The sequence below is a fragment of the Anastrepha obliqua genome, chromosome 2 (assembly GCF_027943255.1).
Source record: "Anastrepha obliqua isolate idAnaObli1 chromosome 2, idAnaObli1_1.0, whole genome shotgun sequence".
NCBI classification, from domain to species: Eukaryota; Metazoa; Arthropoda; class Insecta; order Diptera; family Tephritidae; genus Anastrepha; species Anastrepha obliqua.
This window is the reverse complement of record NC_072893.1, coordinates 20,926,974-20,941,529: the sequence shown is the minus strand read 5'-3', so window position 1 is coordinate 20,941,529 and position 14,556 is coordinate 20,926,974. Positions and strand designations below refer to the sequence as shown.

Sequence of the window (14,556 nt, the reverse complement as noted above, 5' to 3'; positions counted from 1 at the left end):
GCCAGCTGAAGTTCACTTTCGTTATTCATGAAAGCTAAATCACAAGTATAGGCAAGAATTGAACGGTATAAAAACGCAGTCCAAAATCGACCCCTGGCTCCCGGACTATCAGCCAATGATCACAAATTGTAATTTGTTGTGACTTCAGCGGCTTCAGCACGAAATTATTTTATTTGACTCAACCACATTTCGTATGTGAATTTCCTGCTTAACAACCGGCGACAGCAATGCGGACACAAATCAAATGATAATAAAGAGCAGAGAACACAAACTTAAGAAGAACTTAAGCGCATTAATACGACGCTCGACGTTGCTAATCACAATGCATAGGTACATAATTACGGAAATAAAAATGATAATTTTATTTTTTATAAGCTTCATATACATACAGTTACGTACATAGTTTTAATACACATCCACATAAACACAAGTATTTGAAGATTTCATTACACAGTACAATTTATTTATTCATTTACTCATTTATTTGCTTCCATTATATTATATTATATTATATTTATTTATATATATATATGTATACATATATATGTATGTATGTATGTGAGTGCATATATACATATATATAATAGCTGAAGTTTTATTGTTAAAGTAATAATTACAAGTGGTTTCAATTATTTTTGTACACAGATTAACCAACTCCTTAGCTGTCTGGCTATGCATTTATGTTTACTTTCAATTTCAATTACAATTACAATTTCAATTTCAATTATTATTACTTACATACGTTGAGTGTTCATTAGTTTTACAATTTAATGCAAGAATTATTTTCCGCGTTGTTTGCTTAGCTTTTTACAAATTAATTTAGTTGGAAGTGTTTTTTGTTTTTTTTTTGTTTTTTTTTTTTTTGTCAATTAATTTATTAACTTAAATGACTTAATAAAATTTACTATCAACTAACTGTTCAACGTTTTGATATAACGGTTGCTTTGTTGTTGTGTTGGACAAACATTCCGAACGCCACTTTTGCGTTTGCGGTGAAAATCAGTGTCCAGCACAAACTCAGCGCCTTAAATGCCTTTGCAACTTTCACTGGGCTAAATTTGTTTTTTTTTGTTTTTTAGTACTATTTATTATTATTAATTACTTTAATAATAATTTACATTTTTGCTTTGTTCATTTGCAATATAACTTTACACACACTTCTAAAGAAATTCTCTTATATCTCTGAATTTTTCTGATATGAACTATTTGTGATAATAGTTGGACTTTTTACAGTATTTGATTAGGACTATTTCTTAAATTATTGCTCTTTCGATGAATGCGGGACGGGCAGGGGAATGGTGCGCAAACTTATGTGAAGTTACAATAAAAATTCTTTGTGTATCACTTATGGACTAAATTACGCTAAATTAAACTAAACTCCAATAAATGTAAAAAATTTGTTTTTCGAACTAAAATTTTCACATATCCATGTATGTATATATGTAATAAGAACTTTTGGGTGAGTAGTGGTGGCCTCGGGAGGCGGCAACACGGAAAGATAACGCCAAAGTGCATTAAATTTTTGCAAAAACTTGCATAGGAAAACTGGAAAACTAAATTAAAAAAAAAATATAAGAAAATTGGAAAACTTTTAGTAGTAAAATGTACAAAAACAAAAAAAAACAAAAAGGGAAAATTAAAGAAGTCAGAGTCAGAATCGCAAAGTCTTGAACATAAAACACAAAAAAAGTTAAATTAAGAATTAAAAATAAAAAAAATTCAAAAATAAAAGAATTAAAGAATTAAATCGCCGATAAATTAAATTAAAATTAAAAAAAATGTCAAATTAAAGAAGTCAAAGTCATATTCGCAAAGTCTTGAACATAAAACACAAAAAAAGTTTAATTAAAAATTAAAAAAAAATAAAAGAAAAAAATGAGAGAATAAAATCGCCGATAAATTAAATCGAAATTAAAGAAAAAAACAAAAAAAAAAATGGCAAATTAAAGAAGTCAGAATATGACTCTATGAAATTTTTAAATTTAATTAACGAATTTAGAAAACGCATTTATTGTAGATAAGCCATTAGAAATATTATGAATTAAAAATTCATTATATGAGGAAAAATGCTAAACTTCTGAAGAGTAACGAGTATTACTAACACTCACACCCCGCCGTCGAAATTTCTTAACTAAAATTTTAAACTAAAAATGTTGCATACAAAAAGGTTTAAATACTAATTTCATATGAGTTTTCAACAGTTAAAAGAAAATCATAACAAAAGTTCGAGTTATCAAGTGTTGACTGTACCATTTGCACTTTATAGATAAAACAACAAAAGATGTGCCAATGTAAAATGAATCAAGTCAAGTTACCAGGCGAAGCCCGTTGGGCTGGCATTATCAATAATTCGAGTTATCAAGTACTCACTGTACTCATATATTATATTACAATTGCGCTTGAAAATATGTATAGAGTTAAAATTAAAATTATGGTTGCCTATAAGTAAAGCCTGCTATAGAAAGGTAATAAATGAAAGCAATGGGAGAAATTAAATATGATAAATCATATTGAGTTAAAAAAAAAAAAACAAAAAAAAACTAAAAAAACAAAAAAAACTAAAAAAAAAACTCAAAATGACAAATGAAAGCAAGTACAAAAACAGCCGTTCAAACAAATTTTTATATTAATGTTTGTAAAAAGAAATACTATTAATTAAAACAAAAAAAAAAAATTAGCTGTGCACAAAATGACAAATGAAAGCAAGTAAAAACATCCATTAAAAAAATTTTTGTTTCGAAAAACTTCATTTTAGTCATTGTACAAGGTGGCGCAAAATTAATCACCCTACCGGAAGATTTATCATTTTGGCAAATGACAAATGAAAGCAAGTAAAAACATCCAATAAAAATTTTTTTTTACGAAAAATTTCATTTTAGTCATTGTACAAGGTGGCGCAAAATTAATCACCCTACCGGAAGATTTATCATTTTGGCAAGTGACAAATGAGAGCAAGTAAAAGCATCCATTCAAAAAAATGTTTTTTTCGAAAAACTTCATTTTAGTCATTGTATGAAGTGGCACAAAATTAATCACCCCACCGGAAGATTTAGAATTTTGGCAAATGACAATTGAAAGCGAGTAAAAACATGCATTCAAAAAAATTTTCTTTCGAAAACCTTCATTTTAGTCATTGTACAAGGTGGCGCAAAATTAATCGTCCTACCGGAATATTTATAATTTTGGCAAATGCCATCGCGCGCCAATCCTATTTCACATTTACGAACCAGACAGCTTCAAAAAAAAAATTATTTGCGTGTGTGCACTTCTGTTAGGTGTTCGGTCGAGCTTCTGCACCGGGAACTACATGCCGACTCCGAACGGTAAATGGGAGCTTTTTCATGCCAGAAATACACTCGAAGGTTTGCCATTGCCCGTCGAGGGGCAAGCGCTATTGCAAGTAACTTTTTTTCTAGCATTTTGCTGTTTCATGCACGGGGATTCGCACCGAATGCACGCCCGAGTGGTAGCTACGCACCAACGCATTCGGCCACGGTGGACGCTTGATGAACTAGACAGCTGCAGTATAAAAATTGACAAGCAGTGGAGCGCGTAAAGGTCACCGATAATCATTTTTTATTTGTATTTATTAAAAAAGTAATTATATAAAAAAAAAAAAATAAAAAAATGGATGATTAATTTTCTGTTTTTCCCCATTTATTAAAAAAGGATTAAAAAAAATGGATAACTAATTTTTTCTTTTTCCCCATTTATTAAAAAAGTAATTGTAAAAAAAGAGGGATGATTAATTTTCTGTTTTTTAAGTAAAGTAATTATAAAAAAACACAAAAAAAATTGTTTGAATAATTTTCGGGTTTTCCCCATTTATTAAAAAAGTAATTACAAAAAAAAAAAAAATTATTGATTAATTTTGCGCCACCTTGTAGTTTAATGCTGATTATCAAATAAAACTATTTTGCCACAGCGCAGCGTGTTTCAATCAAAATCCAAAAAAAAAAAACAAATCAATAAAAATTAAAAAAAAAAAAATTATATCTAAGTGATTTTTAATGCAAATTAATACACTTTCAGGTTGGTAGAAGTGAAAAAAAACAAAATTACACCGACCACTTACTCATACTTTTTTTTTGTTTTTGTTTTTATGCTAAAACTCTGTACAAACACTCAGACATTCACACACACTTTACCTATAACTAAATTGGTTTTTGACTGTGATTTAAATTTTTGTTTCTAAATTATCACTCTTTATTTCGTTGATACTGGCTGCAACTCCTTTTGCCTTCGCTTCTACTACGAGCGCATACTCGTACTTTTTTTACAACTGTCTACACACACACGTACGATCCATTTTTTGGAAACAATGATACCGTTTTGTTATCCCCCCATCTCCGTTATATTGCGTTTCGAACATTTCACTCCTCTCTGCTCTCCTCTGCTAAAACTCTTCACTCCAGATATGTTTTTTCTTTAATGTAGGCGGCTCCCTTCCGACCAGCCCCCAACTCACGCATACTCGTCGTTGCTTTCGAAGTAATGCGACGGTGGCGCTGGTGGTGGCAATAGCGGCGGCAGTGCCGTTGCGGACGCCGACGGCAAATGTAGTATTGGCGTTAGTCCAGCTGCTAATGGTGTTGTTGGCGGCGGTGGTGTTGAGCTGCCGGGTGACAACTTTATGGGGACCTGGTGTTGTTGGTGCTGCTGTTGATATTGATGGTGGTGATATTGGTTGGGTTGTTGTTGCTGCTGATGCATCTGATGCACCTGGTGGTGGTGATGCAGCATATTCCCACGACTACTGCTGTTGCCATTACTGTTGCTGCCTCCTCCAGCGTAATGTGTCATCGTTGTGAGTTCTTCGTTGCCATCAAGAAAGCTATAAGCGCCTCTACCACCAACGCCAATATAGCCATTGCCACTGCCATAGTTTCTGCCGCCATCGACACCGCTACTGCCAGTGCCACCGCTGCTGCTTCCGCCACCGCCACCGCCACAGCTATTGCCATTTGTACCACCCCCCACTAAAATGTTTGCGTTGCCGCCTCCACTGCCACTACCGCTGCCACAACTGGTGTTGCTATTGCTGTTGCAATACTGCATCAGCAGATTCTACACCATGTTCACGTACTTGTCTTGAGGCGACATGTAGTCCAGGCCATTTTGCGAGAAGGCCTGCGCCGAAACAGTGCCGGTGAACGATGACCCAGGCGATAGCCCGAAATTCGATGCGCTATAGCCGGTGTGGCCCATGTTGTAGTTGACTTGATTCTGATTGCTAAAGTACTCCATTTGCGAGTAGTAGGCTGGCGATTGCGTGTAGTTGTTGGGATATTGATTATATTGATTATGCCAGAAATTGTAATCATGGTTGGGCATGTATGCCGAGTGGGCGGCGGAGTGATGCGCCGACTGTGCGGTTTGTGCGGCATGTGCTGCGGCGGCAGCCGATTGTGGTGACATTGGCGTAATGGGCGGAGATGGTGTGGTGATGCTAGAGCTCGAGTCCATGGGCGTTATATTGCCGCCGGGTTGCACTAGACGTGGATTCGTCGCTGCCGCTGTGCCATAGATGCTGTGATGATGCGCTGCACTGCTACTAATATCGCCGCCTCCATCCTTCAGGGAATCGTAGGTGGAGCGCAAGGAGCCGTCATTGCCGACCGGACCGCCTGGGTAACCGGCGCTGATGTGTTCTTTCTTGCAGACAATGCTAACGGGGCTAACGGAGGTGGCAGGTGTGGGCAGTAGTGGTGAAGAGTTTTGATGAGCGGCTACCGAAGCATTTAGCGAATTTACGGTGGCCACCGATGGGCCGGACGCCAGTGAATTAATGCCACCACCAGCGGACATATGATGCGGGTGTGACGAGTGCGCGTGCGACGATATAGCCGAACCGGATGTGGGCGCTATCGCTGAGCCGGAGGAGGACGCATTTAGGAAGGAACTATGATGGGATTTAATAGACTGTGCGACTGCGGCGGCGGCAGCGGCAGCTGCTGCAGATGAGCCGCCTCCACTATTCGAGTTGTTCGCATTGCTGCCAGAGCCCGATGAATTGTTCGATTTATTGCCGCTACCACCGCTGCCGGACGTCGAATGCGATGAGTGTGAATTCGATTTGTTCGAGGAGCTGGAGTTGTTATTGTTACTATTATTGCCACTATTTGATGAGTTGCGCGACGAAGAACAGGAGCTGGAGCCGGAGTTGACATTCTTCGAATTGTTAAGGCTGTTCGATTGCTGTTGCTGCTGAAGTTGCTGGCGACATTTGGCGCGTCGATTTTTGAACCAAACCTTGAGAGATGGAAAAGAAAGAAAGAGAGAGAGAGAGAAAGAAGATTTACAAAAGGTAATTAATAAGTGGACTTGCATGTTGAATGAATTATTTAAGTTTTGAAATGAATTTTAAAATTGAAAAAATAAGTTTTAGGTTATATTGCCAAAAAAAATTTTCATTTTAATACAAAAAAATGTTAATAGTGTTCAATGATTTTGAACAGTTAACAAAACTTATAAAGATTAGATCTAAAAATTATACAATTTTAAAATATAATAGATTTTACAACAGTTTCACAAATTCAGGGATATATATTTTTATTTTTTTTTCTTGGAACTCGGGAATTATGATTATTTTGTTGATAAAACATTTTAAAGTGGCATGAATGGTTTTGAAAATGCTTTTGGTGTACGAAATACACGAAAATGTATATAACATTGTTGTTGTTTTGCTATCGGCAATTTAAAAGGAGCTTGAATTTTTTGAAGTGATTAAATGTGGGGAATATTTCTTGTCACAAGGCTAATAAATTGAAGTACACAATTTTTTTATTTTTAAATAAATGGTACCCCCATTCTACATAGAATGCACAAGTAAAGCCCAGAGGAGCCCAAAAGAGAGCTCTTTATGTTTTATATTGAAAAGAGAAGAAAATTTTGGGCCGAAAGCTCAACTACATATTTGCTGAATTAGGCCTTCTCCCAGTTATACACACTTGAAGTTGACCAAAGGAGACTAGACTAGTCGGTCTGAAGGACTTTGCTAGTGAGTAGTCTGCTCTATAGAAGGAAATTTGATGTCAATTTTACATTGCGTGAGCAATGGAGTAATCCAGAGTGCATTCAAAGAAATTTTATGGATATTTTCTTTCCCGATGGATCCAAAAATGATAGAGTTTCTGGAGCCGGATGATAGTTAAACGATAGCAAAAAGTATCACTTTAAATACAATGGTCTTTTTAGCCTGAGTGTTTTAGGAGCCACCAAATCTCTTGGTGCTGTTTGGCTCGACCTTTTCAAATTTCAATAAGTATCATTACGCAATGGGAGGAATGACAGCTGTTCTCCAAAGGGAAATTTTTGCCATTCTGAAAGTAGCAGAAGAGATAATTGAGAGTAGATGGGGCGGGAAATAGATTGGAGTCTTTAATGACAGTGAGGCTGCACTGAAGGCTCTGGAGAACCCAAAGCAAATCTCAAAAATTGTTCAAGAATGTAAGAAGAAGCTTAATTCTGTTGCCAGATGGAATAGACTTGTACTTATATGGGTGATAGGGCACTGCGGTGCTCAAGGAAATTAAATTGCCCATTACCCCACAGTTACCCCAATAATTGGAATCAGTTCTAAAGGAACCATGAAGTGAATCAGATACTATGCAATTTACATAAAGAGCGATGGTCCGACTTGTACTTATATGGGTTATAGAACACTGGGTTGTTCAAAGAAATGAAATTGCCAATGAATTGACCAACTGCGAATCAGCGGTTCCCCCACAAGGGCCAGAACCGATAATGGGAATCAGTTCCGCAGGAATCGTGCAGTGGATCAGCGATTATGTATGCGATTTACCTAGAGAGCGATGGTCTATTCTAGAAGAACTGCAAAACTGCAAAGTGTTTTGTGACAAGTCTGGACTGAAAACTGTTGAATTTGCTTCTAAAACTTGGTAGAAAAGAAGTTCGGTTGATGGTTGGTATTACACAGCATACCTACCATAGGGACCGTTGAGCACTCGATTTGCCTGCCCCTCTTAGAGAAGGCGGATAGCACTGAATACTTTATCTGTGAGTGGCCTGCCTTTGCTAGAGCAAGGCAACGAATTTTGGGTTCAGATGACATGAGATTGAGTAAAATCGTGCTCTCAAACTGGAGGATATTTTCAGATTTGCCGAATAATCTGGAAAATTCTCACAGAACTCAGTCTCTATTCTATACCGTCCTTTTATCTCTGACACTTGTCGCCTTTCCTCCTTGGCTAAAAATCCTTTTACTTTCCACTGATTCGAATGCAATTGGCTTTTTAGCTGTGTGCTTTAGAAGTTACCATTCTCTCGTTTCTTGGCTCTCCGTTTTCAAATTTCAATCCATTATATCTCGCTGTGGTATGAAAACCACATGAGCTCCTCTACATACTGTTGGAATGTAAGCCAGTGTGAGATTGTTTCGCATGATCCCAACAAGATGTGGTAGAATTACTTGTGGACATTGCTATAGTACAACCAGGTAAATAGGTTTTTACCCAGTTTCCAATTCTTGGTATATCTGTTTCCAATTCCGAAAATAAGCTAAATCGACCCATAAACCCGATTTTTCGAATATGCCAACCAGATCGCCACCTAGCGGGCACAAAGAAACTCGCAAACTTTACAAAAGTGGCCTAAATATGGGTCGATGATTGCTCTAGCTCATAGACCGCACCAAACGGTTGTTTTCAATGGATGTAAAGGCTGTTTTTGAATGGCTTCGGGTTGCTCTTTAGCCCAAATAAGAAAGTTTTGCTTTTTTATGTAGTGATTAAGCCAAAAATGGGCCTTATCGTTGAACAAAATTCGGATCCCAAATTGCGGATCTTCGGCGAGTTTTTCAAGAGCCCAACGGCTGAAATTATGACGCTTTGAAAGATCGGCCGGCTTCAACTCATGGACTAGTTGTATTTTATAGCCTTTCAAACCAAGATCTTTGCGTAAAATCGCCCACGTAGTGCCATAAGATAGGCTAAATTGTTGAGATCGACGCCGAATCAATTCATCACGGTCTTCGGCAAAGCTCTTATTTACAGTCGAATACAGAGAATATCACTTCGGGCTGTACGTGGTCTAATCAGTCGAGTTTCATACAATAATGTAAAATTATTCTCACTTTTGCCGATGGTTGATCGAATAGTGCGTTCGTTAGGACGGCCATAAGTTGGCCTGAGCGTGCGAAGAACACTTTTCACAGAGCGTCGATTTTCGTAATACAATTTCACAATTTGTAAACGTTGTTGAGGCGTAAGTTTTTTCCTGATGAAATGGCAATGAATATTGAGGAAAATTATGTATTTAGTTTGACTGTAGTCATGCGTGCTCTATCGAAAACCCTCTATTGGAAGAAGTACCTTCAATCTGATCACGCTTTATATTCGATGCCAGGCTGCCATTTATTTGTACTTTTCCCACATAAAATCGCAAATCAGCAAAGGCAGTAGTAGTTTACGAAACTCGCATTTTTGAAGTGAAACTTCTTAGGCGTCGGTGGACGAGCGAGAATGGAGAGTAAAATTTCAAGGCAATGCAACGTTTTGCGCATTTTCGTTCCGCGAGAGAGAAAAAAGATATAACGTAGCGGAAAAGAAGAGCTGCTCTACCTTATATATATCTTAGATAAACTTTAGGTTATTTTCCCTGAGTTTTTCCTTGTGATTGCTAATTTCTAGTTAGAAATAACACTGCCTACTTTTTGGCGCTTCTTTGTTGGTGTAAACTTGTAGGAAATATATTTTTAGTGCCTACTTTTTGCCGTTATATTTCCTTGGTGCCTACTGTTTGGGGCGTTTTTTGGTCCACAATTTTTTGGCGTTTTTTTATGCCTACTTTTTGGCGCTTATTTCCGTTTCCTGGCTAGTGCTTGTGCGTACTATAAAGTGCTATCCATTCCGACGTCGGGTTAATTGGTATTATATATATATATAATTGGCGCGTACACCCGTTTTGGGTGTTTGGCCGAGCTTCTCCTCCTATTTGTGGTGTGCGTCTTGATGTTGTCCACAAATGGAGGGACCTACAGTTTCCAGCCGACTCCGAACGGCAGATATTTTTTATGAGGAGATTTTTCATGGCAGAAATACACTCGGAGGTTTGCCATTGCCTGCCGTGGGGCGACCGCTATTAGAAAAATGTTTTTCTTAATTTTGCTGTTTCACCGAGATTCGAACCGATGTTCTCTCTGTGAATTCCGAATGGTAGTCACGCACCAACCCATTCGGCTACGGCGGCCGCCATTTATTGGTATTTCCTTGCGGTAATTTGTGCCGTTGCTGCGGTCCGCGAATCGCTGCGTTTGTGCGGGTGATAAACACTCGGAGTAGTGCGCGTTGTTGCCACGGTCTGTGTCCGGCGTTTACCTACACCGGTCGACCCTTCTCCGTTTTTTGTAAATTTTGTCTATTTGTATTCTCGGCAAATGTTGTGAATTTATTTAGATATATATTCTTTCTCTCTCTTTCATTCTCTCTTGGGTCTCTCCCTCTTTCTTTGTCTGCCCTGTAAGTTTCACTTCTGTTATGTATAATGCAACAAGCACTTTTTTTTATTTTCCCGCTCATTCATAAAAATTTATGCATTTTTGCATTTCACTTAGGTCTTAATTCTGACTTTTACTTTAATTTGCATGCAATAAGAAAAAATAAAAACAAAAAAAAAATTTTTTGTTCAGTTAACCTACTCTCAAGCGGGAAGAATTCACTTTTCTATTCGTTTGTTGTTTGATTGCGCAGATAAAGCAATTAAAATACGCAAAATGACAATTTAACGATTTTAATTTTTTCGAGTTTCGCTGACAAAAGCAGTTTCACCAACCGACGACGAGGAGAAAACTTCAAAGCGTACGAAAATGCCACAAAATTCTAAATTATTGAAAAATTCAATTTCATTCTTCATTAAGTGATTTCAAAAGTGACTATTTCAAGGCTTAAGCAACAGCGGAAGAGGATGAGCAGAGCGAAAAGTGAAAATCTAACATTTCAAATATGCTCACGAACCACTATTGAGGGAACAGAAGGGTGCCCCACAGAGTCAAAGCGCTGAGTCCTTTATTGAAATTTCAAAATCAATGCATTACACTTGACAATGGAACGCAAACTCAAAGAAAACTGAAATTTAATTCGCATTTTACAGTTTTGCCATTGTCAGCGCCGGCAAAAGAGGGCTGGGATGCGCTTTACCGAGCGCTATGAGCAATTTGCCAACCTTTTTATCAAACGCACGAGTTGTTTTTTTTTTGTGTTTTTGTTTTTTGTGCGGCAGCAATGCATGAAAATATGGTTGGGGGTGTTAAGAGGGTAATGAAATTTGATACGCCTTGTTTAATGCGTTTTTCCCCCGTCTCGCACACCGTACACCGCACATTACAGCCAACTTGCGGCGGAGAAGGGCGGCGTGGCACGTAGGCGAGCGGTTGGAGGCGGACAATCAGACAGACACTATGTCAAATAAAACGCCCTCAATCATTTTACTGATTTCAATGAAATGCTCGAGTGCACACGGCCGACCGGCTATGGGCGCAAGTGCTAAAAAGTGTCGAATGGAGTGGAGTGGAGTAGAGTGAAGTGAATTGGAGTGAAGTGCAGGGTGATGTGGTGCGGTGTATTGGTGGCGGCGAGAAATGTGCCTGCGGCTGCTGTTGTCGCTGCTGTCTATGTAGTATCGTGTGGCAAGTGTTGGTGCTGATTTCTGGCAGCGCAAGTGTTAACGTCGCAAGACCGAGTAATAACGGGTGCTTGCCTTTCACTTGCTTCACTTGCATGTTGGGTATGCGGTGAACTCATTTCCTTCTTTTTTTCAGCAGGCGCTTGGAGGTGGGGCATAATAAATTCGGTTGTTTGGAATGCTAACCATTAACAACTAACACCATGAGGCGCATTACATAAGTGTGTGTGTGTATGTGCATGTAAATGTGCATGTATGCATGCAAGTATGTGCGCTAGTGCGTTGCCGCATTCATTATACTAAAATCACTGAAATAATATTCGCAAATGGCATCGAGAATTGAACGCACAGCTGTCCAGACCAAAGAGATTTCTCGCGTGCGCGCTGCTCTTCAGCATTTATTTGACACCAAAAGCTTGCTCAAGAAGCGGTCAGCTGCAGAAGGGGAATGGTGCGGGCGGCAGATATAAAGCGAAGAGAAATTCATATGCCAGCACTTTGCTGATATTTCCTCTTTGCTGTGGCAGCTGCTCCCCTTTAGCATAACAAACAAGGATAAGTGAATGCCGCCGCCTCCTGGCTGTTACAGAAGTTAATGGGATGTTTGTTGGCAAGCAAGCGAAGAGGGTGAAATAAGTGGGTGGGTGAGCGGTGGGCGCACTCAACAATATAATCGAGTCAATTTTCTTAAGCACGCGTGCATACATATACATTTACACACACACCCGTACTTTGGCAAGCACTGCCAACACACGTTTTTATCCTTTAGCCGTGAGCCGATTGAATAACTTCATCAGTGAGCTGCTTTGCAATTTGCTCTCGGGTTTGTTTGTCTGTTTGTTTATTTGTTTGTGTTGTGGCGTGCACACGCGCGTGACTTTTTGCACTTGCTGCTGTTGGCGCTGCAATGAAAACATTTGTGTTTTTTTTTTGTTTTTGATTATTTGGTCCGTAGAGTGCCACTATAATTTATTCATTAATGCCATTTCCGTTGGTTACTTGGAAAGTTTTTACTTTCTGCTGCTTGACACTTGACGTGGTTTTGTTGTAACGGCGTTAACACCAACAACAGTGTGGCACTCGCACTAAATAAATAAACAAACTCAACAGTGTGCGCACTCGACACTTTGACGCTGCGCTGCGCCAGTTAATGTGAATGACAATCAATGGTGGCTTTATTTTACGCTTTAATTGGTGTGAGAAAATGGCAAAATGACGAGTTTTTAATGCTGTATTTTCTGAGTTCTTTCAGCACACACATTTGGGGGTATCAATAGGGTTAGGTTAGGTAGCATTGGTTGGCCAGAGAGTGGGCCCACTTGGGGGTATCAGTAATTTCTGCTAAAAACACTAGTTTTTGCTTGATGCTGTAAATTTTTAATACAGTATTTTCGAAGAATTTTTGCCTTTCAATATTTCACGAAGGTATAGGGTGACCAAAAAAAAGGTTTTTTCTAATAGCGGTCGCCCCTCGGCAGGCAATGGCAAACCTCCAAGTGTATTTCTGGCATGAAAAAAAGCTCTTCATAAAATACCATCTGCCATTCGGGGTCGATTTAAAACTGTAGGTCCCTCCATTTGTGTAACGACATCAGAGGAAGAAGAGAAGCGAACGACAAAGAGGAAGAGGAGCTCGGTAGCTCTTCGGAAGCGCTATAATATCACTAAAATGGGAAGGGTGCAAAGGACTTCCTGAGTTGGTATCACCGGAGCATGTAGAACTTGCCCCAGTGCTGCCCTGAATGTTGTATTGCACTTACTTCCCATCGACTTTTACGTTATTTGCATCGCAGCTCAAAGTCCAATCAGGTTAAAGGCGATTGTCTTCTGGAGGCAATCTCTCAGGGGACATGCCAACATTTTTTGGCAGTTAACACCGCATTTCTCTCAACTTCGGAGAGATTTATCTATCCACAAACTGGAGTTTGAGGGTCGTGCCAGGTCAATCTTTAGAAATAGGCTGGATTGGAACGAAGGGAAATCCTGTACCGATGCTGGTATATCTGTCTTCACTGCCGACTCTATGGTGGAATCAGGAGATTTTCTCTAAATCAACCAATTTATCTACATATATTTTCTTAAAACTGCTGAATACCGCTAATGTTTATCAGGCAGAAGTCTTTGTGATCCTGGAGTCACGCAAAATGCTTACGTAACGTGGGAGCGAGAGAGATATTAACTTTTTTTCCAGTCAAGCCGCTATTAAGACACGGACGAAGTCATGGAGCAGAACCAAACTGGTCAACTCTTGTAAGAAGGAGATCACAATTCTTGAGTGTCCATGTAATATTTATCTAATCTGGGTTCCAGGACATAAGAATATAGAGGGGAAATGAAATTACTGATGAGCTTGCTAGGAAGAGGTCGACTGAATTGGCCTCAGAGGTCTCCTACCCGGTCGTCGGAATCCTCTTGATTGTTGTTAAAGAGGAATTGCACAACTTATTTCTCAGAAAAGCGCAGAGCAGATGGAGCTCCATTTCTTCGTGTGCTATTTCAAAAACTCTTTGGTCGCAGTACAATAGACGCAGCACGCCAAAAGTTTTGGGGACACCAAGTAGACACCGCTAGCGGCATTGGTCCTCGGTGTAGAGCAGTAAAGCCCAACAATTTCTTGCGTATATTTCTTTGTAACGAAACCAACGCAAGGCAATAGTGTTGTCGAGGCCCTATGCTCCCGAGAGGAGTGAACAAGGAAAAAATATATATATGTACATTTCGTTGTAAATGTGGGTCTTCATACAAATTTTCCATTTAAGAGTAAGAGCTTAGGATTCAATAGCCCTTTAAAAGCTACGCGGCTTACTGCCTGCTCGACTTGAACAACATCTGTAGTCCCTTGTAAAAGTTCCTTGGAAAAATTTTTTTATAATTCAATCGAAATTTTTGGTGAGTATACAACTTTACTGTCCTATG

The 14,556-nt window shown here is 38.9% G+C and overlaps 2 protein-coding genes across 2 annotated transcripts in view; both read right to left on the bottom strand.

Annotated features, from left to right (window-relative positions):
- Positions 1-4,464: 4,464 nt before the first annotated feature.
- On the bottom strand, positions 4,465-5,058 carry LOC129237175 (loricrin-like). Its single transcript, XM_054871681.1, has one exon. It carries the CDS (start codon positions 5,056-5,058, stop codon positions 4,465-4,467), a length of 594 nt encoding a protein of 197 aa, XP_054727656.1.
- Positions 5,059-5,067: 9 nt separating this feature from the next.
- LOC129239477 (homeotic protein ocelliless) overlaps positions 5,068-14,556 on the bottom strand; it is a 78,096-nt gene continuing 68,607 nt past the window's right edge. Inside the window, exon 4 of the mRNA XM_054874984.1 lies at positions 5,068-6,252. Within this exon, the coding sequence (XP_054730959.1) occupies positions 5,068-6,252 (1,185 nt within the window). The remainder of the gene's footprint in view (positions 6,253-14,556) is intronic.

Excerpts from the sequence above, each read along its gene's own strand:
- LOC129237175 (XM_054871681.1), bottom strand. The coding sequence starts at position 5,058 with ATGCAGTATTGCAACAGCAATAGCAACACCAGTTGTGGCAGCGGTAGT.